Consider the following 25,169-nt stretch of genomic DNA (forward strand, 5'->3'; position numbering starts at 1 on the left):
CAAGGGTCCTTTGTTCCTTGAAACTGAACACATAAACCAAGAAGATATGAAAGAATAAGACTGGGCACCAGGGCTGCTGAGGGAGGTCCGCGGGTGGTGGTGGGGGAAGCCCTCCCCAGCACGCCAGGGGCCGACAAAGTGGGCCACGAAGGGAGTTGCTGGACATCCACAAGGTCACAGCGTAGGGAGTGGCCATTCTCTCCTGGAGCGTCTGTGGGTCCAGTAGGCTTCCAAGATGAGGCCTTGGAAAGGCAAGGACAGCTCACCAGCCGTAGGGCACGCAAAAGGGACAGAGCCAGAAGAGGCACGGCGTCCCGCAGCTCGCTGGGCAGGCCCATGGCTTGGAGCCTCCGGCGCCACCGCTGAAGGGGAACGACGTGGTTCCAGCCGCCTGGAGCGGGCTACACTCTGGCCAGAGTCCTCATGCTGCCTCCAAGAACTTCTGCCACCCTGCAGGGGTCCTTGGAGACCCGACCCTCCCCAGATCTAGACAGCTGCAGAAAGAGAGAAGAGGGTGGAAAAAAAAAAAAAAAAGGAAACCAGACTGAGAAACAACTCGATGTGCATGTCTCTGCGCTCCACACCTGTGGGAGGCTGCAGAAGCTGGGGAGGGTCCATCGCGTCGCGACGCCCATGCCCAGTTTCCGCTCTCTGAAGGCGGCGCCCTTAGAGCTGCCCCAACAGCCCGTGTGATTGATGGGGGAGAAGTGGGGTCAATCCCAACCCCAGACGCAGTGCTGGGCTAGCTGAGCCTGGCAGGTGGGGTAAAGGGTGCCCCCTGCAGTTTCCTACAGTAAACGGGATTAGGGCAGCCCACTTCAACCCCAGGATCCTAGCAGAACGGTCGCGGGGCGGAGCCGCCGCAGAGGCACAGCCCAGGCCGCAGAGGGCGGGGCGGAGCCTCGAGGGAAGGGGGTGGGGCGGGACCGCCTAGGCGGGCCTGGAACCTGCTGGAAGCATCGCAGTACCGCCGCCGTGGCTCCTTCCGCCGCATGCAGGCAAAGAGTCCCCCGCCAGCCGGAGCCGGCACCCTTCCCGCAGCCGGAGCCACGCCTCGCGGCGAAACGCTGGCCCTCCCCCCGGGAGGGCCGGGATTCCCCGGGCTGCCCAGAGTTGGGGTTCAGATTCCGCACCGCCCGCGGAAAAGACCCCTTCCCCTTATCGGGCTGTTGGAATGTGTAGCGAAGATTCTAAAGGGAGATCGAGCCTGGGAGCGTAGGTGGGAGCGGTTGGCCACTTTTTAGGCGTCCTTCGAGGCCGGGACTCTTGGGTGTGGAGACGCCTGCCCTAGAGGTTTCTACGGAGGTCGATGGGGATCCTCGCCCCTGATCCGCCGCTTACGTCATGAGAGCATTCCCAGCATCTATTTCTGATGGTGTCCTGTCCTGGAAGCGCAGAGACGGGGCTATGAAAACGAGTAAATACGTGCGCTCCCGGTGCAGACTGAGGCCGGCTGCTCCAGTTCTTCACCGCCCCTTCCCCTATTTTGGACCATGACGTCAAGGTGGGCGGGCGGCGGCAGGTGCGGTGCTGACAGGCATCCTCCTTTAAGGCGGAGGGATCCGGGGGCGGGCAGCTAGGCTGTGCTTCGTCTTATATAAGGCGACTGGGGGCGCACAGCCGTTCTTTTGAGTCACCCCCGTGCACCCCTGTTGCGGCGAGTGAGATTGAGGCAGTCCTTGCCCGCTCAGCTCTCTAGTATCTGCGTTTCTTATTCTTTAAGGTAAGGCTGCAGTCTTCCGCGGGTTTTTCAGGTTAGATTGCTCTTCCGAGTTGTTTTCGTCTCTCGCGTCCGACTCCCATATTTTGTTGTGTTGGGGCGGCTTTTGGGGTAACGCTCCCATTTTCTGTTGGGGGTGGGAGGGAGCTCTTGAGTTCAGCCTCTTTTCTGTGCTTGGTGGCGGGGCTGCTTCTAGGCAGCTATTAGCCATGGGCGAGGTGGGCCGCGGAGTGGGTCTGGGCTAGTGGGTAGCTGCACGTGGTGGCCGCGCCGGCCCGGGACGCTGCCATGTTTGCCTCTCCACTTCCGGACGCGGCTACGGGGCGCCGGAGGGTCCCCAAGGGTTGTGGGTGTGCGCGCTCGGTGTGACTCAGCACAGCCCGGTCCTGATCAGGTTTTGCCATCTTTTCTATTGACCGCGGTTTTTAAATTTTTCCGGGTGTTTTCCGGAAGGGTCTGCGGCGAGGGATGCTTTCGGTCGCCTCTGGCCTGCGGTCTTGGTGCAGGAGGAGGAACGGGAGAGGGGAGGGGGCAGGCTCTGGGATTCATGGGTTTATTCCTCCCCCGCCCCTTCTCGAGAGCTGAGATTGTTCTGGAAGCTTCTGGAGCCCGGTGCCCCGCCCTGGTTCCCGGATGCTGGGGCGAAGGGAGGCTGCGCGGTGGCGCCCCCTTCTCTCGTGGTCCTGGCCGACGCATGTCCGGCAAGGACGAGAGTCGGCCCAGCAGACTACGGCCACCATCTTAGTTGTGTTTGGTTTGGACCTGCATCTCAGTCACGTGTGCTCAGAGGTCACGGTGGAGCTCTTGCTTTATCGGTTCTTTGTCTTAATAGCCGTCCTGGGAGGGCATCCCACCGATCTCTCGAGTCAGCTTCCCCTACCACGTGAGGCAGTAATCCCACATGTGCTTGGAGATGCCTCATGGGAGAGCAGTTTAAAGCCATTGCCCTTTAACGTAAAACTAGTCCTATTGGAGGTCCCCCCACCCAAAATGGTGGAACTGTAGTGATTTACATATTTAAATGTGTGTGAATTAACCGGGGTTATTACTTCCATTCGAGATACCTGGGTTAGGGGCGATACTCTGCGTGCCTAACAAATTACCAGCTGATGCTGATCCATGGATCATTGTAACAGTAGTTTGGTTCCAAAGTACAACAAAGCTTAACGCGTTTCATTGAGTATGTTAGGCGCACCCCCTCTCCCCATTGTTTTCTGTCTAAGGATGCAGCCTGAAATTTTTACAGGAAAGGATTTTGTCTCAGCACACAGCTCAGAACAGTTTGAATTGAATCTCATAATGTCTTTATTGTAACCGGGGTGAACTCTAGTAGTCTTAAATTCTTGAGTTTTCTTATTTTAGATGCCTGAGGAAGTGCACCATGGAGAGGAGGAGGTGGAGACTTTTGCTTTCCAGGCAGAAATTGCCCAACTCATGTCTCTTATTATCAATACCTTCTATTCCAACAAGGAAATTTTTCTTCGGGAGTTGATCAGTAATGCTTCTGATGTGAGTGCCTTGGGTGTTTTCATTGGCGTTTTTTGTTTTTCAAGTACTTCAAAAAAGGGAGAAGGGGTGGTTTGGCATTTTGTGGTGTTCCAAAAAAGGGAGAAGGGGTGGTTTGGCATTTTGTGGTGTTCAGTGTTGAAGGGGATATAAACTTGCTGCAGTTACAAAAAGGTTTGCTTTATTTCATGGTGGGTAGGTGGATAGATGTGGATAGAGACTATAGTTGGATGTGGTTCTCAAACTACACGTTGGACGGGTAATCAGAATTGAGGGTATTTGGGAATAAAAAAAAAGTTGCTTTTTTTTTTTTTTGGGTGAAATGGGCTTTAAGGAAGCAGGATTGTAAAATTGCAATTTGTATTTCCAGGCCTTGGACAAGATTCGTTATGAGAGCCTGACAGACCCTTCCAAATTGGACAGTGGTAAAGAGCTGAAAATTGACATCATCCCCAACCCCCAGGAGCGCACCCTGATTCTGGTAGACACAGGCATTGGCATGACCAAAGCTGATCTTGTAAATAATTTGGGAACCATTGCCAAGTCTGGTACTAAAGCGTTTATGGAGGCTCTTCAGGTATGTGGTATCTTAGCTAGGCACCACACACCATGCGTATTTTTTGGTGTTTGGTTTGCTGTTTCTTTGAAACTTGCGCTCGACTTCCTTAAACTTTTTGGCAGGCTGGTGCAGACATTTCCATGATTGGGCAATTTGGTGTTGGCTTCTATTCTGCCTACCTAGTGGCAGAGAAAGTGGTTGTGATCACAAAACACAATGATGATGAACAGTATGCCTGGGAGTCTTCTGCTGGGGGTTCCTTCACTGTACGTGCTGACCATGGTAAGTTGGCTTTCCTCTTAAGACGTCTGGGTGAGAATTCTGGGGAAACAGTAATAAAGATCTTGAGCATTTTATCTGTAAAGCAGTTATATTTACAGTTTTGCATTTAGTTTCATTTTTTACTCCATTTTGATTGACTTTTTCTAGGTGAGCCCATTGGGCGGGGTACCAAAGTGATTCTCCACCTTAAGGAAGACCAGACAGAGTACTTAGAAGAGAGGCGGGTCAAAGAAGTGGTGAAGAAGCACTCACAGTTCATAGGTTATCCCATCACACTCTATGTAAGTATGGACTGGTAACTCAAGTGAAGATGCTTTAGAGAATCTAAGTGGACCTTTGGTTTTTGGTTTCTGTATTCTGCATTTATCGTCTTTGATACTTTTAGCTGGAGAAGGAACGCGAGAAGGAAATCAGTGATGATGAGGCAGAGGAAGAGAAAGGTGAGAAAGAAGAGGAAGATAAAGATGATGAGGAGAAGCCTAAGATTGAAGATGTGGGCTCAGATGAGGAGGATGATAGTGGCAAAGATAAGAAAAAGAAAACAAAGAAGATCAAGGAGAAATACATTGATCAGGAAGAACTGAACAAGACCAAGCCCATTTGGACCAGAAACCCTGATGACATCACCCAGGAGGAATACGGAGAGTTCTATAAGAGCCTTACCAATGACTGGGAAGATCACTTGGCAGTGAAGGTAAGAAGCCTTACTTGTTGGCTCAATAGGAGGAGCCGATAACGGGCAAATGGAACTTACCCAACTGGTTGGTAGCTGGGAGCTGTGAATGCCATGAGTTCACTTGGTAATGGACCCTTCCAGGGTGGAGAAATGACATTTTCCCCAGTTACCTCACTTGTTCTGTGGCAGCTTTACCCATCCGGGGTCCTGATTTGACGATTTCCTCGTTGACCCAAGGATTATACACCGCTTGTACCGTGTTGGGTTCATTTAGGGCGTTAGAGCTTAAATTTTCTCAACAGTTGCCTTAGCGTCTACTCTATTCCTAGTGCTTAGGGGGAAGATTTTAGTTGCAAATATTGGGTAATTTGGGGTTGGGACAAAAAGCCACTCTTATTTTGAAATACACAGTGGGATTATCTTGGATTTCTTTCAGCACTTCTCTGTGGAAGGTCAGTTGGAATTCAGAGCATTGCTGTTCATCCCTCGTCGGGCTCCTTTTGACCTCTTTGAGAACAAAAAGAAGAAGAACAACATTAAACTCTATGTCCGCCGTGTGTTCATCATGGACAGCTGTGATGAATTAATACCAGAATATCTCAGTGAGTATCTTTTTGGCCTAACGTACTTGCGTTCAGCATTCTCAAGGGGACTGAAGTCTTTATCTTAGATTAAGGATCCTCTGCAACATAACAACTGAAGGTTCAGTGAAAAAATTGGTCCTGTTGAATCCAGATAACCCTGTGTATACCTTTATTTTTATCCTCTTCACTCCCCTACCTTTTTTTAACTAAGCTTACGTACTTGATTTCAGACTTCATCCGTGGTGTGGTTGACTCTGAAGACCTTCCCCTGAACATCTCCCGAGAAATGCTCCAGCAGAGCAAAATCTTGAAGGTCATTCGCAAAAACATTGTTAAGAAGTGCCTTGAGCTCTTCTCGGAGCTGGCAGAAGACAAGGAGAACTACAAGAAATTCTATGAGGCGTTCTCTAAAAATCTAAAGGTAAAGAGGCAGCAAGTACTTTCTTGCTTAATAATTATGATGGATTATTTCTTACTCACGTAGAGGATAAATTATTTCTTAGCAAGATTGTTTTTTTCTTTCCACCCTTAAAGCTTGGAATCCATGAGGACTCCACTAACCGGCGACGCCTGTCTGAGCTGCTGCGCTATCACACCTCCCAGTCTGGAGATGAGATGACTTCTCTCTCAGAATACGTGTCTCGCATGAAGGAGACCCAGAAGTCCATCTATTACATCACTGGTGCGTTGGAGCCTGGGTCTGATCAAAGCCTCTCCTCAGAGGTGTGGGGAGAAGGGGAGGACACTCAAGGGTACCTGGGAACTGGCAGGTTGAGGCATTCTGGCCCTTGAGTCACACTGAGTAATCCCGCAGGTGAGAGCAAAGAGCAGGTTGCCAACTCTGCATTTGTGGAGCGAGTGCGGAAGCGGGGCTTCGAGGTGGTGTACATGACAGAGCCGATCGATGAGTACTGTGTGCAGCAGCTCAAGGAGTTTGATGGGAAGAGTCTGGTCTCGGTTACCAAGGAGGGCCTGGAGCTGCCTGAGGATGAGGAGGAGAAGAAGAAGATGGAGGAGAGCAAGGCTAAGTTTGAGAACCTCTGCAAACTCATGAAAGAGATCTTAGATAAGAAGGTGGAGAAGGTAGGCAACTCTGGAGCTAAGTTATTTGTAACAGATGCCTTCAGGGCTATTTCCCTCAGTCTCTGGTTGCTATACAATTAGTGGTTTGGGGCAGCCTAATTTGTTCAGTGCCAATCCTACCCTTTTGTTTTCTTAACCAGGCAGATTTTAAGGTTGCTGTTTCTGTTAAACTTACCAAAGGTGAGGTATTTTTTTTCCCCCGAGAACAGAACTTCAAGTATCACGTTTGCCTCGAGGTGGCAATTTGATTTAATATGAACCCAAGGTTTTTGTGACTGTCCACAGGTGACAATCTCCAATAGGCTTGTGTCTTCACCCTGCTGCATCGTGACGAGCACCTATGGCTGGACTGCCAACATGGAGCGCATCATGAAAGCCCAGGCACTTCGGGACAACTCGACCATGGGCTACATGATGGCCAAAAAGCACCTGGAGATCAATCCTGACCACCCCATTGTGGAGACCCTGCGGCAGAAGGCAGAGGCAGACAAGAATGACAAGGCTGTCAAGGACCTGGTGGTGCTGCTGTTCGAAACTGCACTGCTCTCTTCCGGCTTCTCGCTTGAGGATCCCCAGACCCACTCCAACCGCATCTACCGCATGATCAAGCTAGGCTTGGGTGAGTACTCTTGTCCTCTTGAGTGTGGCGAGGAGGTGAGGAACTGGTCTGGTGGGCAGATTGGACTGAGTGCTTTTTGGGTTAGATCTCAAGTGGCATTCTTTCCTACTTTTAGGCATTGATGAAGATGAAGTGACAGCAGAGGAGCCCAGTACTGCTGTTCCTGATGAGATCCCCCCCCTTGAGGGTGATGAGGATGCCTCTCGCATGGAAGAAGTAGATTAGGAATTTCTACCTGCAGACTTTGTTCCCTCTGTATAGTGTCCCCGTGGCTCCCCCAGCAGCAGCCTCAGTGGCCTTGGTGCACTTGGTTCCTTCTGCTGACGTCTAGTGGTTTTATTTCTGTCCCTCTGTCCAAGGCAGGATATAAGGGCCTCAAGCCCTATTCCTTTCCACATTTGACATGGGGTTTGAATGTTGTGTATTGTGTTTGTTTGTTTTGTTCTGAAATTAAAGTATGCAAAATAAAGATGATGCAGGTTTTTTATACACTTCTGCTCTCTCAAATCATGTGGACCCCCCCCCCCCCCAAGTATGTATAATGCTGCCTTTGGAGTTGCCCTAGTTTGTTTCCCAGGTCTTAACCTGCCATCATCCTGAGTATACATAACGTGATACATAGTAGGACTTTAAAAGTTTTTAAAAAGTCACTGATAAGTTTAGAAGTCACAAAAATGGGATCTAATCAAACTTGAAACCATAAAACAAAAAGAAAAAATTCAGAATGGGAGAAAATATTTGCAAATGATGCGACTGACAAGGGCTTAATTTCCAAAATGATACCAACAGCTCATACAAGTTAATAAAAAAACAATCCAATTAAAAAATGGGCAGAAGACCTAAATAGACATCTCTCCAAAGAAGACATACACATGGCCAATAGGCACATGAAAAGATGTTCAACATAGCTACTAGAGAAACGCAAATCAAAATGATGATGAGGTACCACCTCACGTTAAAAAGTAAGCAAATAACAGGACTTCCCTGGCAGTCCAGTGATTAAGACTGCTTCCACTGCAGTGGGCGCAGGTTCAGGAACTAAGATCCTTGCATGCTGTGTGGTCAAAAAAAAACCAAACAAAAAAGTCTGCAAATAACAGAAGCTGGAAAGGGTGTGGGGAAAAGGGAACCCTCCTACACTGTTGGTGGGAATGTAGGCGGGTGCAGCCACCATGGAAAACAGTATGGAGGTTCCTCAGAAAACTTCAGAATAGAATTACCATATCCAGTAATCCACTCCTGGGCATATATCCAGACAAAACTAATCCAAACAGATGCACCCCTATGTCTGCAGCAGCACTAACTCACAATAGCCAAGACATGGAAACAAACGTCTGTTGACAGATGATAAAGAAGATGTGGTACATATATACAAGGGAATACTACTCAGCCATAAAAAAGAATGAAATGCCGTTTGCAGCGACATGGATGCAATTAGAGATTACCATGCTAAGTAAAAGAGAAAGAAAAAATACTATATGATATCACATGTGGGATGTAAAATATGACACGAAACTGAGTCAAACAAATGGACAGAACAGACGGGTGGTTGCCGAGGGGGATGGGGGAGGGATGGAATGGGAGGTTGGGGTTGGGGTTAGCAGATGGAAGCTTTTATATGAACAAGAATGGATGAACAACAAGGTCCTACTGTATAGCACATAATTATATTCAGTATCTTATGATAAACCATAATGGAAAACAGTACTTAAAAAAATACGTAACAATCACTTTGCTGTACAGCAGAAATTAACACTGTAAATCAACTATACTTCAATTTTAAAAAATGATTAAAAGAAAAACACTGAAGATATAAATTGTATGTTTGAACTACCATATAACACTTTAAAAAGTCCCTTTCCTAAAGCACATACAGAGGGTCTTCTACTCAAAATTTTTTGACTTTACTGTGCTGATACAAAAGCACACACAGGCAGTAGGAACTACTTTTGAGTTTTGATCTTTTCCTGGGCTGACAGTATGAGGTACCTTCACTGGTGTTGCTGGGCACTGAGCTGCATGCAGTTCCCAGCCACCTGGCCACAAACAAGTGGTACACGTAACCACCACTGTCTTTTCATTTTCAGTATTAAACAAGTTAAATGAGATATTTGACACCTGTAAAACAGCAACTGCAGGATGTTTTGAGCTGATGGAAGTTTTAGGTAGGGTAAGCTATGTCAGGTGTATTAAACACATTTTCAACTTCTGATGGGTTTATCGGACATAACCCATCTGAAGTTGAAAGTCTGTACTTCAGTCAACCAAAACACAGGACCGAGCCCGCTGCAGCAATTTAATTTAATAAAATAAAATTATAAGAGCAAAAGTTACATTTCCAAAGTACCAAAACCTGCAACTGGCTCATGGAGCAGAGCCTAGGGATCCAGGAGCAGAGCGGGTGGTGGTGCTGGGCGGGACTCCCAACACCCTCCTGCAGCACAGCACCGTCTTTCACTTACTCTCCTGGGAAAGCAGCATTTGGAGCCTACAACACTTGTGCTTCTCTCGCCAGAGTAAGAAATGCAGGTCTCTCGGAGTCTGAAAGGGTGGGTATTCAAGGTAGGGGACAAGCACAGGTGAGGCGTTGGCAGAGCCTACAGGGCAAGACTTCAGGGAATTGGAGGAGGGAGGGGCTCTGGAAGGTGCCTCTGCCTTCTCAACACTGCCCCCTGCCCCTTCCCACTGTCATTTCCACCCTGGGAAGAATCCTGCCCACCAGAGGATGGGGGACTTAAGGCAAAGGGGAAGGCTGCCTCCTGGGCTCCCTACCCCCAACTGCAGAGCTGGTCTGTGATACTGAGAAACCTGCATTTTGCCCTGGAGCCTGCCGCCTCCGAGAAGTTACAGTAGGACAGGAAAACTGGTACAGTGAGAGGGTCCTATTCACTTCATCGCTCAGGCCTCTCAAACCTTCTGCACAGATGACTCGACTGGCACGACCTTCTTTCCCCGCTGCTTTAGACGGCCCCGGGCGTAGACTCGGAGCAGGAGGGCAGCAAAGACCACAGCCACCCCCAGGCCCCCCACCACAGTGACAGTGTGGCCGTAGAGAAGGCAGGAGAGGAGGATGGCAAAAGCCTGGCGGAGGGTCATGATGATGGTGAAGACAGCAGCCCCAAACTGCCCAATGGTGTAGAAGATGAAGAGCTGGCCACACGCAGAGCAGATGGACAGCAGCAGCGTGTGGGCAGCAAACTCACTGTGTCGCCCCATGAAGCGGATGCCCTCCAGGAGAGCCCCCTGCTCTAGCAGGGAGCCCACTGTAAAGAGGCAGGAGAAGAAGTTGACCCCAAACATCATCTGCACCGATGACATCTTATAGGCAAACAGGGCATCCTGCCAGTTGGAGGTGAAGCTGTCAAAGGCAATGTAACCTGCCAACAGGATCAGGCCTGAGAGCGTGGTGGCCGGGGAGCTGTGGGGCTCCGGTCCGCTGGACAGCAGAAACATGCTGACCCCGATGGAGATGAGGCCGGCGGTCAGATATTCCCAGTGCTCATAGCTGCGCCGAGACACCAATTTTCCCATCAGCATAACAGGGATCACCTTGGAGGCCTTGGCCAGCACCTGGGTGGGGAAGCTGACGAACTTGAGAGCTTCATATTGGCACCAGCTGCTGAGCACATTCGACAGGCTGGCAAAGGAGTACCGGTACATGGGTGCCCCGTGCCGGGGCTGCTTGCATAAGATGCAGTAGAAGCCAGCCACCATCAGTGCCAGGACGCGGTTCATTAGCACCAGGAACTGTGAGTCCGAGAAGCGCTCACCTGGCAATGTGGCCGTGGCCCCGTAGCTGCGGGTCATCACTCTTTCCTGCAGCACTCCCCATGTCAGATAAGACACCTGGATGGGGAAGGGAGGAGGGAGAGGAGATAAGCAAGAGAAGGAAAAGGCAGGCCAGAGAGCGCAACAACCTCCTCCTTCCTCAGGATGATACCGAAAATGATGAGGAGGGACAACATAAATATCTGCAGTAACTAGCAGTTACTTTCCTCTTCTTCTCTCCCAAATCTGGATTCACCTTGCAGGCAATCAAGTGTGTGTGAAACACAACAACAAATGCTTTAGGACTGACCAGACCCTGTTTGTCCCCACAGTAGGGTATGTTAGCGCCGACTCCATCCCAAGTATTTTCTTCTCTATTTTCAACCAACTGTGGGAGGAAGAGTTCTTAAAGAAGACTGCACACCTGTTAGTTCAACATGGTATACTAGGTGGAACCACAAGTGCCCACTCCAAAATGCCATGAGGTCAGCATCTCAGCACCCCTCTCACACGCAGTAGTGGGTAAGGCTGAAACTTTTAACAGTGGGTTTACGGTATATGAGACATCATCACAAGGGGATGGGAGAAATCACAGAGGGTAGAGACAGGAGGACAGGAAAGACAGCGTTTCCTCCAACCACCCCCAAGAAGATGGTGTGCCTCTGGGAGGAGGAAGACACACAACACAACCACCAGCAAACTGTTGGGACCGGTGGGGTGAAAGCTCTGGTTCCACAGAGCCCCTGTCCGCGGGGACCGACCCAGGAAGAGCCGCAGAGCCTGCCTACTTACCTGCAGCCCCGCAGCACAGAAGAGCAGCTTCAGGGCTTGCCAAGTGGGACTGGTCTCTGCCGGCTCTGCCCGGGGAGCCAGAGGAACCTCATCCGGGGCCTTGGGCTCGTTGCCAAATACACAAGTTTTCACCAGCGGGAAGCAGAGACCCCTGCCTGGAGAAAGTACACAAGGTGAAACCCCAAACTTCTCCGTAGCACCTCATCTCCCCTACAGCTGCCAGCCCGCCCTGCTGGCCGCCACCTCCCCTTTGCACTGCTGGCCAACACTCGTTAATACAGACTGAGCAAACTTCCCCACCCTTTCCCCACACACCTGTCTCCAGGTAGTTCTTCCGCCTGAAGTACTGCACCAGCAGGTAACCAGGTACCATAAAGCTCGCATAGCCAGCCGCGTTCACCAAAAAGCGGAAGAACCATAGGTGGGTCCATGACTCCAGAGGGCCTTCGGGGTTCTCTCCACCTGCCCCGAGGGAGGGGAGCGCAGCCAGCAGCACCACTGCCCACCACCTGCGGGGACCGCGGGCAGAAGGATCAGGGTCCAGCTCCTCACCCTCTGGGCCCTCCGGAGGGGACGACACTGGAGAAGGGCCCGGAGTTCCTCCCCGCCCCCCTCAGCTGCAGCCCAGCGCGGACAAAGAGCCTCTCTCTCTCCTGGGGTGGCCGGCGCGGGCCAGGCAGGGCTCCCTCCATCCCCGAGAGCGGACCCGCCCCTCCGACCACATAGGTTCTCTCTGTTCCCTCCAGCGCTCCCTGACCCCGCCCTCGGGGCTCCCGGAGCGCCAGGGTTCCCCGACTTCTCCGCCCGACACTCCCGGAGCCCCCGAGGAGCACAACGCTACGGCGCCCGCCTACCCCCCCGCCCCCCCCCGCCGGCTCCGGGCAGCGCCAGGCTGGCCTCCAGCCGGGCAGATGGGACTCCACCCGTCCCCTCGCGCTGAGGCGCGGGGGTCACGTGGCGCGGGGCTCGGTCACGTGGGCTCACCGTTCCCCCTAGTCCCCCACCTGGCGTCCATGGTCCCGGCCGCGTGGGGCGGAGCGGGGCCGGGGAATGCGGGTCCCCGGGCCGCGCGCTCCCACCACTCCCGCTGTCGCCTCCAGGAGCAGCAGCCGAGGGGCCGGCTAGCGGAAGTGCCGCACTCTTCCCGCCTCCCTCCCCGCGGCCGCCCCTCCGCCCCCGGCCGCGACCACGCAGCGCCCCGGGCCGCCGCCGGGCCACAGCGCCCCCTCGCGGCCCGGCGGGAGACGCGGCTCGGCGCGCGGGAGGCTGGCTGCCTCTGTGGGCGGGTCGGGTGGGGTGGGGCCGAGGGGGGGGAGCGGGAGCTCCAGCCCGGTGCCGCCCTCGCTTCGTCATCGCCCTTAGCCCTCACCACCGGCCCGGAGGTGGTGGTGACCACTGCCATCCTAGGGACAGAGACACTGAAGTTCTGCATCCCAGGCACATCCCCTTATGTTACCATTTCCCCGTTTTCTGGCAGGAAGATGTCTCCTTCCTTCGGGGGCTGGACCAACAGTTCTGTCCCCGCATCCTCATGACCTTCGGAGGTTCTGCGTGACCTGGCCCCCGTCTACCTCGCCCACTCACCCACCCCCCTGCAGAGCCCCCCTGGCCTGCTCTCAGTTCTTCTAATTCACCAAAAGCCTTCCCCTGAAAGCTCTCCCCCTAGCCCCTACTCAGGCCTCCCCTGACCACCCAAAGTATGGCCCTACACCCACTCCACTGCTCTCCCTCCCACGATTCTTTTCCTTCCATCGCGACATGCAATTACATATTTATTTGGATGTTTATGATTTTAATGGCTGCCTCACTAGACTAAGTCTCCAAGTGGCCAGAAACTGTTTTACTCCCACATATTCTATCCCAGCATAGGCCTGACCTAATAGGTGCCTCAAACATATGTGGAATGAGAGAAAACAACATACAAAGCCACGCTCCCTCGTGTCACCCTCCACAGGCTAGCCCTTCTCTCCAGGCTCCTCCAGGGCCGTGGTGAGGCCTCCCACTTGCATCTTCTCACTCCTCTTTCTCTTCCTCCATCCATCTGCATTTCCACAGAAAGGGCAAGGGTCTGTGCTGGACAGAAAGGCCTGAGGACCATTAGCCTCCCTACTCTCCCTACAAGGCCCTACCCTGCTCAAGTGACAATTTCCTTCTCTCTGCCTCCACCACAAGGTCAGAGGGCAGGCCTGTCTCAAAATCCCCAATGCACACAAACAGGCACACGCACAAAACAACTCGGGGCGGGAGTGGGGTGGGGGGGTGTTTAAAAGTCTCTGCTGTTTTAGTGTCATGTTATTGAAACTTCCCCATCCCCAAAAGGCTCAGTTCAGGGCCTTCTGTGTGAAGTCCTTAAACAACAGTGTTTCAAAGTCCTCCTCAGCAGTGAGATGGAACCCTTCAGGGCCCTGCTCACTCACAGTTCAGTGTCTCTCCTCACTCAGGAGAGTCCATGTTGCCTACCGGCTGGCAGCTTCAGGCTGACCCCACGTGGGTAGAGACAAGAGCCCCGCCATCTTCAACAGAGGTAAACAGGCTTCGCCCAGGCTGCCTGGGGCTTTGGGGGTCCTTCCATCCACCTGGAAGCTCTTCCTTCCAGACTGGCTCTCGTATTTGCGGTCCCTCCTCTCAGCTCAGGACTGTGCTGGCCCCAGGCTCTGGCCTCAGCAGTCCCCAGGGCACATGGCCTGGGCCCAGACTGTAGCAGCTGTGGCTCCAGCTTTCAGATGGGAAGAGGTGGAGCGTCCGGGGCCCTAGAGTCTGTCCCGGCTTCAGTCAGCACACAGCAGTGGCTTCCCGGAGATCTTCAGGTCATCAAAGGGCAAAAGGGCAAAGGGCTGAGGAAGAGGATGGAGAGAAGCAAGATCAGGGCCCGTGGACAAAGGCAGCGGTGGGGGAAAGGGGCTGGGAGACCTATCGGGCCCTTTCCTCCCCACCAAGTGTCGTTGAAGGACGTCAGGGAACAAATCTTCCTACTAACCCCCAAAACAGTGGTCCCCCAGGGCTTCTAGGGCCTGTTTTTGTTTTTGTTTTGGGAGGAGGGTGTTGGGAAAGGGTACTCACAAAACATTTTGAATATTTTTTTACATCAAACATTTAAAAATGGGAAAGAGTCTACAGAAAATCTAGGTTTCAACTCTCTTAAAAAATTCCAAGACCTGGGAATACTGGGCCCACATTCCTCCTCTGCAAGTATCTGCTGAAGCTGAGTACAGTGACCTTCAGACAAAAGACTGTCTGGTCTCCCGCAGGCCCCATCACCCGGCTCTCTTACACCCAGCCTGCTTCTCTGATGCGCTTTAGCTGCACGGCTCCTGTAGGAGTCCAAGTTTGGGCCCCTGGTCCTGACCAGCTAAGAACACAGGCTGTGAGAGGGGCAGAGGCTTGCCCAAGGTCCCACAGCTGGTGAGCGGCAGAGTCGTGGTTTACACCCTGGGCTCCTAACTCCTTGGCCCTTTCAGCTATTAAAGCGCCTGTCTCCACGAGGGAGGTCCTGGACAGCAGAGCTGAGTGTCCGCCTCTTACATCCTCGGCCAGGTCCTGGGGAGTCTCGTCCTCCACGTTTCTCAGCAGGGAGTCGGCACCTGCCTCGCACAGGGTGGACGAGATGCTGCTGAGACCCCGGCCGGCGGCGAGGTGCAGGGGTGTGCACCCGTTGAGCATGCGGGCGTCCACCCGGGCCCCAGCCTGGAGGAGGAACTGCACCAGACCCCGCTCGTGGGTCTCCACGGCCAGATGCAGCGCTGTCTTCCCGCTCGTGCCCTCCTGGGGGGGAAGAAGGGTGTCAGCCAAGGCCCTCAAGAGAAAGCATCCCGGGCCTGGGCCCTGGGCTGGGCAGCACCTTGATTGGCTGCCTCACCTGTGCGTTGATGTCAGCTCCGTTCTGCAGCAGCAGTTCCATGAGTGGCCAGTTCCTCTGCAGGGTGGCGATGTGGAGACAGGCCAGACCTGGGATGGGGTGAGGATGGGGGCTGCATCCACCAGCTCGCTCTCTCTCCCTTTTTTCAGGGGCCTCCCTTACCCCTCAGTCCCAAGGGACCCCCTGCCCACTCAGTGCCTCTGATCACAGGACTGTTAAAACACAAACCCAAAAACCCCCTCAAAAGTCTGGGGGGAAAGGAACTCAAAGTTTCCACCTTTTCAGAGTCATGTTATTGAAACTTTCACGCTTCAGGGGTCAGGTTGCTGAGTGACACCCCCCACACACACACCCTCCCCCAACACACACACCCTCCCCCATGCACACACACCCTCCCCCATGCACACACACACCTTCCCCCAACACACACACCCTCCCCCAACACACACTCCCCTCTCCCAACACACACACCCTCCCCCATGCACACACACCCTCCCCCATACACACATACACACTCCCCCAACACACACCCCCTCCCCCAACACACACTCCCCTCTCCCAACACACACCCCCTCCCCCATACACACACCCCCTCCCCCATACACACATACACACTCCCCCAACACACACCCCCTCCCCAACACACACCCCCTCCCCCATACACACATACACACTCCAACACACACCCCCTCCCCAACACACACTCCCCTCCCCCAACACACCCCCTCCCCCATACACACACACACACTCCAACACACTCCCCCCTGCCCCATACACACACACACTCCCCCAACACATACTCCCCTCCCCCAACACACCCCCTCCCCCATACATACCCCCTCCCCCATGCGCGCGCGCACGCGCGCACACACACACACACACACACTCACTCTTTTTCTAAAACTCTACCTGCCTTCAGGCCCCATCCAAAAGCCACCTTCTTCAGAGCTCTCTGGATCCTCAGGCCCCCAGCCCTCCCCAGGGGTCACCTCCTCCCATGAGCTCCCCTAGCCTTGTTGCTAGCTCCTTTCTGGCCTGGGCCCCTCTCTGCTTAGAGAACTAGATTCAAATTCCCCTCACCTCTTTCAAATCTCTGCTCAAATGTCTGGGCTCCACGAGGGTTTCCCTGACCACCCTGTTTAAAAATCACATCACCTCCCCCCACACACACTCCAGTCCTCTCACTCGGCTCTGCTGTCTCCACAGCAGTGACTGCCCATTAACCTCCTAGAGGACTCACTTCCTATGTTTGTTGTTTGCCTCACACATTCTCTGTTTTGCTCACAGATGCAAGCCTGGCTCCTACAACAGTGTCTGGCACATAGAAAGCCCTCAGTATATTTTTGTTGAATGAATTAATGAGTTCATCTAATCTCTATTAAACTGAATATCTTGAGGGAAAAGTTTAGCTCTCTGCTTAGCATACAGTAAGTTCTCAATAAATTCTAAATAGAACCCATTCATTCATTCATTTGTCCATTCATCCTTTCTTTAAGCAAAGGTATTCTGAGTACCTCTGTGCTTCGAACTGGAGATGCATCATCAATGGAAAAGCTGTGACCCTCCCTTCCCTAAGAGTGGGGTCCCTGTCTCCTGTCCCCTCCTCATCTCATGGGCCCTGAGGCTGCCCGCACCTTGCCAGTTTTGCAGCTGGAGGTCCAGGGAGTGAGGCGGTCCTCTGCCTGGCTCTTGCTGCCCTTCCAGCAGGCAGCGGGCGCAGGCCAGGTGCTGGCGCTGGCAGGCCACATGCAGGGCCGTGTCACCGTGTCGGTCCTGTAGCACCCGGCTGGCCCCCTTCAGCACCAGGGCCCGAACTGCACCTGGCTGGTCCAGATGTACGGCCAGATGGAGTGCTGTCTGCAGGCACAAAGAGGGGGTCACAGGGCCACTGCAGCGTGCTCCCACTTCCAGGAACATGCTAGCGTGGGCACAGAAATTGCCAGAGGCCAGTACCTTCTTTGAGGACTGCTTATAAAGGCTATGGTCCTGGTCTTCCTTCTGTTATCCCCCACCAAGTTCTCAGGACCCCAATTCTGGAGGCAAGGTGAGGGAAGTGGCCCCCTGCTCTCCTTTTGGGTCGCCTAAGCCCCTGGAGAAAGGATGGAGTGGGGGGCAGGGTCTAGCATCTCACCTTGTGGGGAGACCTCTGTTACCTTAGGTGATGGGGAGAGGTTGGGGGGAGGAGACAGAGGCACCAGGCAGTCTCCACCTGGCAAACTCCTCCTTGAATGCTTCATGCAGAGTCACCTCCCGTATTAAGCCTTCCCTGGCTGCTTCCCACAGACATTGGTTCCCACAGCAGCTGGCATGCATCTCCATCACAACTCTTGTCACCATGCTGTGTAATTAGGTATTGACACGAGTCCCCTAGCCCAGGCTTGAGCACCTTGTGGGCAGAGGCTGTTTCTTACTCCTCTCTGCATCCTCAGCTTCTAGCCCCGTGTCTGGCATATGATTTCCTGAGGGAGCAGCCTGAGAATGCTGTGCTGCTGCTGGGGATGGCTGCTGGGACAGACATAGGTATCTGGGCTCAGCCCACTCTCTCCACCCACCTGGTAAAGGTTGTTCTGAATGTCCAGGACCTCCTGAGGCAGCAAAGCCAGGCAATAGAGCAGCACAGCCGGGGCCTCATGAATCACCGCCAGGTGGATCAGCCTGGGAGGAAGAGGCAAGGTTTGGGGTCAGGGCCCAGGCCAGAGAGAGTGGGCTGGGGTCCTGGGGTTAGAAGGAACACATGAACGTCTAAGCTGCCACCCGTACGGTAGGTGCGGGAAGTGAGAGTTTGGGCCAGGAAGTGAGGGTTGGTGCGGGAAGCCAGGATCCTGGGGGGTGGGAGCTCCAAGTTCCCATCTCTGGCCTTCAGGAGGGCCTTGGCTGAGCGAGAGTGCGGGCAGGGTGCTGACGGGACAAGGTCCTTCCTGTCCAGCCTGCCCACACCCCGCTCCCCTCTGGCCCCAGGGCCCTGCCAGGCAGCTGCAGGCTGAAAGCCAAACTGAAAGCTGCTGGGGTAGTGCAGAGGTGGTTTCCAGGGCTGGGCTCCCCATCTCTGCCCGCCTCAGCGGGGAGGACAGAGAGGGCAGGGGTGGGATCACTCCCCTCCCCCCTCAGAAACACATTCCGAGAGAGAGGAGACAGAAGCCCTTGGAAGAGGAGCAGGAAGCAGGGCAGCACCCTGTCCTGCTGCCCTCCACGGGGCGGCCAGAGGGCCACTCTTCAGACAGCAGGGCGTGGGAGGGGCCTGACCTAGGGCCCCCGCTGCCTGCGCCGCCTCCGAGGGGAGGTCTGGCAGTGCAGAAAATGTGTGCTTGGTGGGAGATAAAGAGCCGTAACCTGGTGGGCAGGGGGTGGCTAGGAGGGGAAGTTCCAGCCCTGGGGTTTCCCCACATCAGGTGGGGAAAATGAAAGCCAGAGCTGGAGGGTCTAGGCCAGGGACAGCTGCCTCGGGGCATTCGACAGGCGGGTAGCTTGGCTGAAAGGCCCGTCTGGGCTGGGGAGGGGGCTACTCGGGCGGGAGGGGCGCTGGCTTTGGTGGCAGGCGAGGCCCAGGAGAGAGTGACGGAGGGAGGGAGGAACCGCGCTGGAAATCCCCTCGGCCAGGGCCTGCTCTCTGGTCACATTCCTGCAGCCACCTCCCTCTCTCCCTCAGTCTCCCCTCCTCCCACTTCCTCTTCCCATTTCCATATGTCCCACAGCCCAGACACCTCCGGAGGGAAGAAGGTGCCCCCTCCTCTCAGGGAACCCCCAGGGGAGTCTTGACACCTCTCCCCCCAACCCCTCTTGGGTCTAGACACCACATCTGTCTCTAACTAGAGATGGTCAAGGCAGGGGCTGGGAGTTTAACAAAGGAGGGCAGGCTCAGAAGCCACCACTCCCTGGGTCAAAGGTCAGCCATAGGTATTCTGCACGGAGCCCGCACAATCTTGGTTGTGGGCCTGAGGGCTGGTGATCTGGGCACAGAGTACAAAAAGGCCTAGGGTCACCCACTGGGTCCAGAGACTATCTTTGTCAAAGGCCACCCAGGACCCTTGCATCTCCAAAAAAGGAGGTCAAGACAGATATCTCCTGCCTCCTCAGCCCCGTTCATTCCAGCATCCCAGATCTGGGACCCCAGCCCCCCTCCACTCTTTCTCACCCCACAAATCCCAGCCACCCCCTCTCCTGTCGGTGTTTTCTTCTTCCCGAGGGGCAAATCCTCAACTGGCCAGTCCCTGACACATAACTGTCTCTTACTTCAACTGCCCCCCAGCCCAGTCTCCACCAAGCTCCACCTGGGCCTGGGGAGGAAGGATGAAGTGAAGGGGTCACATAGGACAGTGAGGGGGACTTGTGGGGCTCAGGAGGTGGAGAGTGTCGGTAAGGCTGACTCTAGCCCTCACTTCCCCTTTCTCAGCAGAGGAGGAAGTTAGCTGGGGCAGCCAGTCGCCTGTCTGTCTGCTGGGGCAAGAGTGCCCCAGCCTGGCTCACCTCCTCCTCCTTAGGGCGAGTCTCAGCAATGCACCCTGGCAGCACCCCCAACCCCAGCTTCCTGGGCCCACTGGCAGCCTGTAACTGGCCCCTCTTGTTCCTTGAGACAGGGCATTCTGAGGTCAGAGGTCGGGAATCCCAGATATTGAGCAAACAAGGATGCCCTGTCCCCCAGCAAGGAAAAAACAAAACAAAACAAAACTGGGCTGGTCAGGGGAATTTTCTCTTCCTAGGGATGGATTACTGGTAGATTTCCAAGATGTTAGCTGGGTTTCCAGGTGCCTGGTAAGGGCCCTGCCAAAAGGTGGGGCAGGCAGATGATGCCAGGTCCTCTGGACTGGTCCTGGCTACAGCTCAAAAGTGGGTTGTGAGTTAAGTTTGAAAGAGAGAGTGGGGACGGCCCCTTCCAGAGCTGGTGCCTTGAGGGATTCTCACATAGGGGGTTGCGGCTCCTGGGGGAGGCCCCGAGTTAGCATTGGGAGGGAGGAAGGGATCCTGTCTTAGCCTAGCCCCCATACTCACGTGTCTCCGTCCTCGGAGATGTAAGTGAGTGCTTCCAGCTGCTGAGGGCTCAGCGCCCCCGCGGCGGGAAGCGGCGAGTCTGGGGCTGGGTCCTCGGTCTTGGGGTCCCCCAACAAGGACAGGGACTCAGTGAGCGATGAGGAGCCATAGGTAGAGTCAGCACGCTCCCCGTCTGTGTCTTCCTTCTCCTCTGGCTCCTTGGCGGTTCCCGGAGGATGAGTCCAGGGATGGGGGCCCCCTCCGTCTGAGGGCCCAGAGGCTGGGGCCGGGGTGGGCTCGGGCAGGGAGCGCAGAGAGCGCAGAGACTCGATGCCCGAGTCATACTGGCTCTCATCCGTCTCGTCCGGCCCCTTCCGCGCCTCCGACATCCCCGCGGCGCCGGCCCGCCGGGGCCCGGTCCGAGCAGGATCCGACTCCGCGCCGCCTTTCCGGGTTGCAGGTCCGCCTTGTAGAGCGGGTGCTGGGCCCGGAGTGGCCTCCTTCCCCGGCTTCGGGGGCCCGAGGGGTCGGCGAGAAGCGTAGAGAGGCTCGGAACGCTGGCGGGGTCCTCGGCATCCGCTACTCCGGGCAGCTGGGTAGCCCAGTCTGATGCGCTCGCTCGCCCCGCCCTCGGGCCCCGCCCCCGGCAGGCGCCGCGCTTCCGGACCGAGGCCCAGCCCTTCGGAATCCCCCTTACCCCGCCCTCTGCGTTGGCTCCGAGTCAGGGGTTCCCCGGTCCTGACTCACTGGTGCGTTAACTCACCCATTCATTCATTCATTCATCCAACCATCCATTCATTCTTTCCCCCTTCCTTCTTCATTCCATTTATTAATTCCGTGCATTCTTTCTTTCCTTCACTTCCTGTTTCTTCATTCATTTTTCCCATTCATTCATTTTTTTTTTTAATGCTTCCTAGGATCTTTTTTTTAAAAATTAATTAATTATTTATTTAGGCTGCACCGGATCTTAGTTGCGGTGCGCGGGATCTTCGTTGTGGCACTCGGGGTCTTTAGTTGCAGCATGCAGACTCTTAGTAGCAACATGCGGACTCTTAGTTGGGGCATGCCGACTCTATGTGGGCTTCTTAGTTGAGACATGCATGCGGGATCTAGTTGCCCGAGCAGGGATCGAACTGGGCCCCCTGTATTAGGAGCACATAGTCTTACCCACTGGACCACCAGGGAAGTCCCCATTAGTTTGTTTTTAAAGGAATATTTATTAATCGTCTGCACAAGCTGGGCGTCTTCTGGGGAGGGCACGTGGGAGGTGGGAAGGGGAAGCGTTGCTACCTGCCTGCTGACCGTTGCTCTCAATTTCTCTTGCTTTTCCAGGAGCCAAAGGGGACACCCATGTCTTTAAAGGAGAACTTCTCCCTTTGGGTCCTGGATAGAGAGTCTCCTGTGTCAACTTCCCAGATCACATAGAATTGGACATGAGGATGTGCTTTTTTTTTTTAAAATTACTTATTTATTTTTGGCTGCGTTGTGTCTTGGTTGTTGCACGCAGGCTTTCTTTTTAGTTGCAGCGAGCAGGGGTTACTCTTCGTTGCGCTGCGGTGCGCAGGCCTCTCATTGCGGTGGCTTCTCTTGTGGAGCACTGGGCTCTAGAGCGCAGGCTCAGTAGTTGTGGTGCACGGGCTTAGTTGCGCCGGGGCATGTGGGATCTTCCCCGACCAGGGCTCGAACCCGTGTCCCCTGCACTGGCAAGCGGATTCTTAACCACTGCGCCACCAGGAAACCCCAGGATGTGCTTTTTGAAAGTGGTTTTTCTCAGGAAGACTGTTGTCTAAAAAAGCAGAGGGGTCATTCCTCACAGGGATGAAACAGTGGCCTCGGGTGGTGACATCTGGTTAGGGAAGTTTAGTTCCTCATGGTGGGACCAGGATGGGAAGGCCCGAGATATGCTGGGCAGCACTCTGCTGAGGTTCCCTCGGCAGCCCCAGCCCCAGCACATCTTTCCTCCTTCCCCATCCCTACTTTCCCTGGGGCTAAGGAGGCTGTAGGCAAACCCCACTCACGTGGTGAGCCCCAAATCATTGCCCCATGATTTATCCCCTACCCCAAGTTCCAGCAATGCGCTTAGAAGGTCATCCTCAAGAAAACATCTCCCTTTTCCATCTCTGGCATTGGGGGAAGGAAGCTGGGGTGTGCACAGGCACCTACTAAGCAGCTTCCCTACCACCATCCCCAGGAAACCTCATTTTATTCATTCATTTGAAAAACATGTATGGAGATTCTCCTAAATGCCTGACATTGTTCTCTCTGCTGGAAGCAAAACCGAGTATCACAGTAACAGTAATAACCAACAACCACCCTCCTCCACAAAAAAATTGTCCCATGGTTCCAGCCTTCAAAAAGCCCCCTCAAAGTTACAACACAGAGTGATTGGGCTAAGATAGGAGTGAAAACAGGGTGCTAGAGAGGCACAGCACGGGGCCAACTACCCAGTGGGGTGAGAGGAAGGGGAGGTTCCATTTGAACTGGAGATGGGAAGGGAAGAGGGCTGGGAGAAGTACCTAGTCTCTGTTTGGGGAGGGGGTGAGTGGATGGAGAAGAGAGGGGGAAGGGCAGAAGGGAGGAGATGACCCACTGCTCTCCATCCCCACTGGCGACCAGAGTGGGGAGGATGTGTTGAGCATGAGGCAGTGAGGAGCCACGAGGGGAAAGCCGAAGGAAACTGAGGCATCTCCTTCCCTTGGAGTCAGTGTGACTTCAGATGTTCTCAACTTCCTCCCCTGACCTGTTCCTCTCCCAACCTCAAAGGCTGGAGCAAAAAGTACAAACCCTAACCACTTGGGTTCAAAATCACCTCCATTTTAAAGTTGCAGGCTGAGTCCCAGAGAGGTGAGTTGGCTTGCCCAAGGTCAAACAATCTGAAAGTGTAGAGCTGCGTTTTCCTGTTCCTAATCCAAAACTTTAAAAATGTTTTCAGTGAAACTTTCTTTCCTTTTTGAAGGTCTAAGGGGTTGGGGACATCTGAGCTCTCTGCAAGGACACAAGAACTCAGGAGTGTGCAGGGACCGCCTCTCTCATACGTACAGAGGCTGATTTTAAGGAAAAACCTACCCCAATCCAGTCCAGTGTCTGGCTCTAAACCGTTAACAGGTGTGTGGCAGCCCCTTTTCTGGCCACATGAGGTCAGCATTGAGTCACTGACTACTTCCAGAATCTAGCCTGCACTCGGACAGGAAGCCCTTCTGGGGAAAATTTAGGAATGGGAACAGGGACCATGGCAGTCTCATCTGGAAAGATGACCTGGGGACTTTGACTCAGGTCACAGCATGGTCAGGGTCCTGACTTCACTCCCTCAGCTCCAATCTTCAAGGCTGGGCCCCTCCAGTCCTCTTCTCTGTTTTCTGCTTCCCTCTGTTGTTCTCCCACTTCCCTTCTATGCCCACTCCAGCCAGGCTCATCTTCAGGAAACAGGCCCAGTTGCCAAGGTGACCAGCCGGTTAGTGGCTCCTTCCACAGCCCCCTCCTTTCACCCCTCTTTTCTCTGGGCTTCCAAGGAGGGGACATGCGTGTGTATGGAGAAAGGGGAGGTGGTCTTTTATCTCTTGGGAGCTCTGGGGTTGGCCAAAAGAAGTTGGGCTACCTCTCTTCCAAAGCCCCCTGAAATGGAGTCAGGAAGGCAGTGGGGCTGGGGGACAGGAGGAAGATTAGAACAACTACATGGGGAAAGTGAAGATCCTATCTGGGTTAGGAAAGGCCAGGGTTAGGACCTCTGCTCTCCATCTGCAGTAAGCACTGAACTAGGTGGAGTGAACTGGTACCAGAAGAAGAAGGGTTGGAGTTAGCTGTAGGCAGGACTTCCCAAAAATCATGGGTAGGAGAGAGACACTGGAATGAGCCACCAAGTGAGATTCTTCCTCTGTCATGGGGATGAAGGAGAACCATGCCTTTTGGGACCACACCCTTCCTCTGTTTTGGCAGGGAGGATGGACTCACTGACCTGGGGAGGATCACGTAGGCTGGATAGTTCTGAAGTGACAGGCAGGCTGAGAGCCCCCTTCACCTTCCCTGGAAAGGGAAGAGTAGGAAAATGGAGTCAGGACCAGGAGTGGGAGGTGGGTGTGTGGGTGGAGGCAGAGGCTCTTCTGTCCCAGATGAGGGGCAGGACCATCAGCGGGCTTTTCCTCTATTCCCAAAGATCAGATATCCAGGCTTTGCCTCAAGCTGACTTCTGACCCCCAAAGATCCCCATGGAAAGGTCTGGATTCTAGGACCACTCTGTGAGTACTAGCAAGTGACCTTGAATAAGTCACTAACCCTCCCTCTGCCTTGGTTTCTTGTGGGTAAATGGGGAAAGTCACTATATGTCAAAGACTCTAATGTAACACATGACACACAACTGGATTCCGCAGTGACTGTGCACACACAGATTGATCAAGTGTAGCCTTTATCTTATTCTATCATAATGATTGGTTTCCATGTCCTCCTTCCCCATTAGACTTTGTGCTCCTTGAGGACAGGAAATTGTATTTTTGCATTTCTGTACAGGGCACACAGTAGGTATTTAATACCTTTTTTTTTTAAAGTTAAATGTGATTTTTTTTAAAAAAATTTATTTTATTAATTGAGGCTGAGCCGGGTCTTCGTCAGGGCATACAGGATCTTTAGTTGAGGCATGTGGACTATTAGTTGTGGCATGCATGTGGGATCTAGTTCCCAGACTAGGGATCGAACCCAGACCCCCTGCATTGGGAGCATGGAGTCTTACCCATTGGACTACTGGGGAATTCCCTTAATACCTGTTTAT

General features: G+C 53.9%; 3 protein-coding genes across 3 annotated transcripts; 1 reads left to right on the forward strand and 2 right to left on the reverse strand.

The window, feature by feature from the left end:
- Positions 1-1,594: 1,594 nt before the first annotated feature.
- HSP90AB1 (heat shock protein 90 alpha family class B member 1) lies at positions 1,595-7,498 on the forward strand. The gene is made up of 12 exons (XM_068559240.1): positions 1,595-1,723; positions 3,083-3,229; positions 3,597-3,803; positions 3,908-4,067; positions 4,215-4,348; positions 4,453-4,761; positions 5,180-5,345; positions 5,558-5,748; positions 5,862-6,009; positions 6,142-6,410; positions 6,696-7,029; positions 7,145-7,498. The coding sequence occupies exons 2-12, from the start codon at positions 3,083-3,085 to the stop codon at positions 7,252-7,254; spliced, it is 2,175 nt and encodes a 724-aa protein (XP_068415341.1). The 5' UTR covers positions 1,595-1,723; the 3' UTR covers positions 7,255-7,498.
- A 1,817-nt stretch (positions 7,499-9,315) lies between these two features.
- SLC35B2 (solute carrier family 35 member B2) lies at positions 9,316-12,747 on the reverse strand. Its single transcript, XM_068558740.1, has 4 exons — positions 12,594-12,747; positions 11,905-12,098; positions 11,590-11,744; positions 9,316-10,875 (listed from the first exon to the last, which is right to left on the reverse strand). The coding sequence occupies exons 1-4, from the start codon at positions 12,602-12,604 to the stop codon at positions 9,937-9,939; spliced, it is 1,299 nt and encodes a 432-aa protein (XP_068414841.1). The 5' UTR covers positions 12,605-12,747; the 3' UTR covers positions 9,316-9,936.
- Positions 12,748-13,373: 626 nt separating this feature from the next.
- On the reverse strand, positions 13,374-21,037 carry NFKBIE (NFKB inhibitor epsilon). Its single transcript, XM_068557951.1, has 6 exons — positions 20,432-21,037; positions 17,998-18,100; positions 17,080-17,302; positions 15,446-15,534; positions 15,112-15,351; positions 13,374-14,423 (listed from the first exon to the last, which is right to left on the reverse strand). The coding sequence occupies exons 1-6, from the start codon at positions 20,797-20,799 to the stop codon at positions 14,358-14,360; spliced, it is 1,089 nt and encodes a 362-aa protein (XP_068414052.1). The 5' UTR covers positions 20,800-21,037; the 3' UTR covers positions 13,374-14,357.
- Between the last annotated feature and the right edge of the window lie 4,132 nt (positions 21,038-25,169).

This window comes from Eschrichtius robustus, chromosome 12 (assembly GCF_028021215.1).
Source record: "Eschrichtius robustus isolate mEscRob2 chromosome 12, mEscRob2.pri, whole genome shotgun sequence".
In the NCBI taxonomy this organism is placed as follows: Eukaryota; Metazoa; Chordata; class Mammalia; order Artiodactyla; family Eschrichtiidae; genus Eschrichtius; species Eschrichtius robustus.

Coding starts and splice junctions, on each gene's coding strand:
- NFKBIE (XM_068557951.1), bottom strand. CDS start 20,799: ATGTCGGAGGCGCGGAAGGGGCCGGACGAGACGGATGAGAGCCAGTAT. Junction 18,101..20,431: donor ATCTCCGAGGACGGAGACAC/GTGAGTATGGGG, acceptor TCTTCCTCCCAG/GCTGATCCACCTGGCGGTGA. Junction 15,535..17,079: donor CCAGCTGCAAAACTGGCAAG/GTGCGGGCAGCC, acceptor ACCCCATCCCAG/GTCTGGCCTGTCTCCACATC.
- HSP90AB1 (XM_068559240.1), top strand. CDS start 3,083: ATGCCTGAGGAAGTGCACCATGGAGAGGAGGAGGTGGAGACTTTTGCT. Junction 5,749..5,861: donor CGTTCTCTAAAAATCTAAAG/GTAAAGAGGCAG, acceptor CCACCCTTAAAG/CTTGGAATCCATGAGGACTC. Junction 6,010..6,141: donor GTCCATCTATTACATCACTG/GTGCGTTGGAGC, acceptor GTAATCCCGCAG/GTGAGAGCAAAGAGCAGGTT.
- SLC35B2 (XM_068558740.1), bottom strand. Junction 11,745..11,904: donor GAAGAACTACCTGGAGACAG/GTGTGTGGGGAA, acceptor TACTTTCTCCAG/GCAGGGGTCTCTGCTTCCCG. Junction 10,876..11,589: donor TCTGTGCTGCGGGGCTGCAG/GTAAGTAGGCAG, acceptor TTCCCCATCCAG/GTGTCTTATCTGACATGGGG.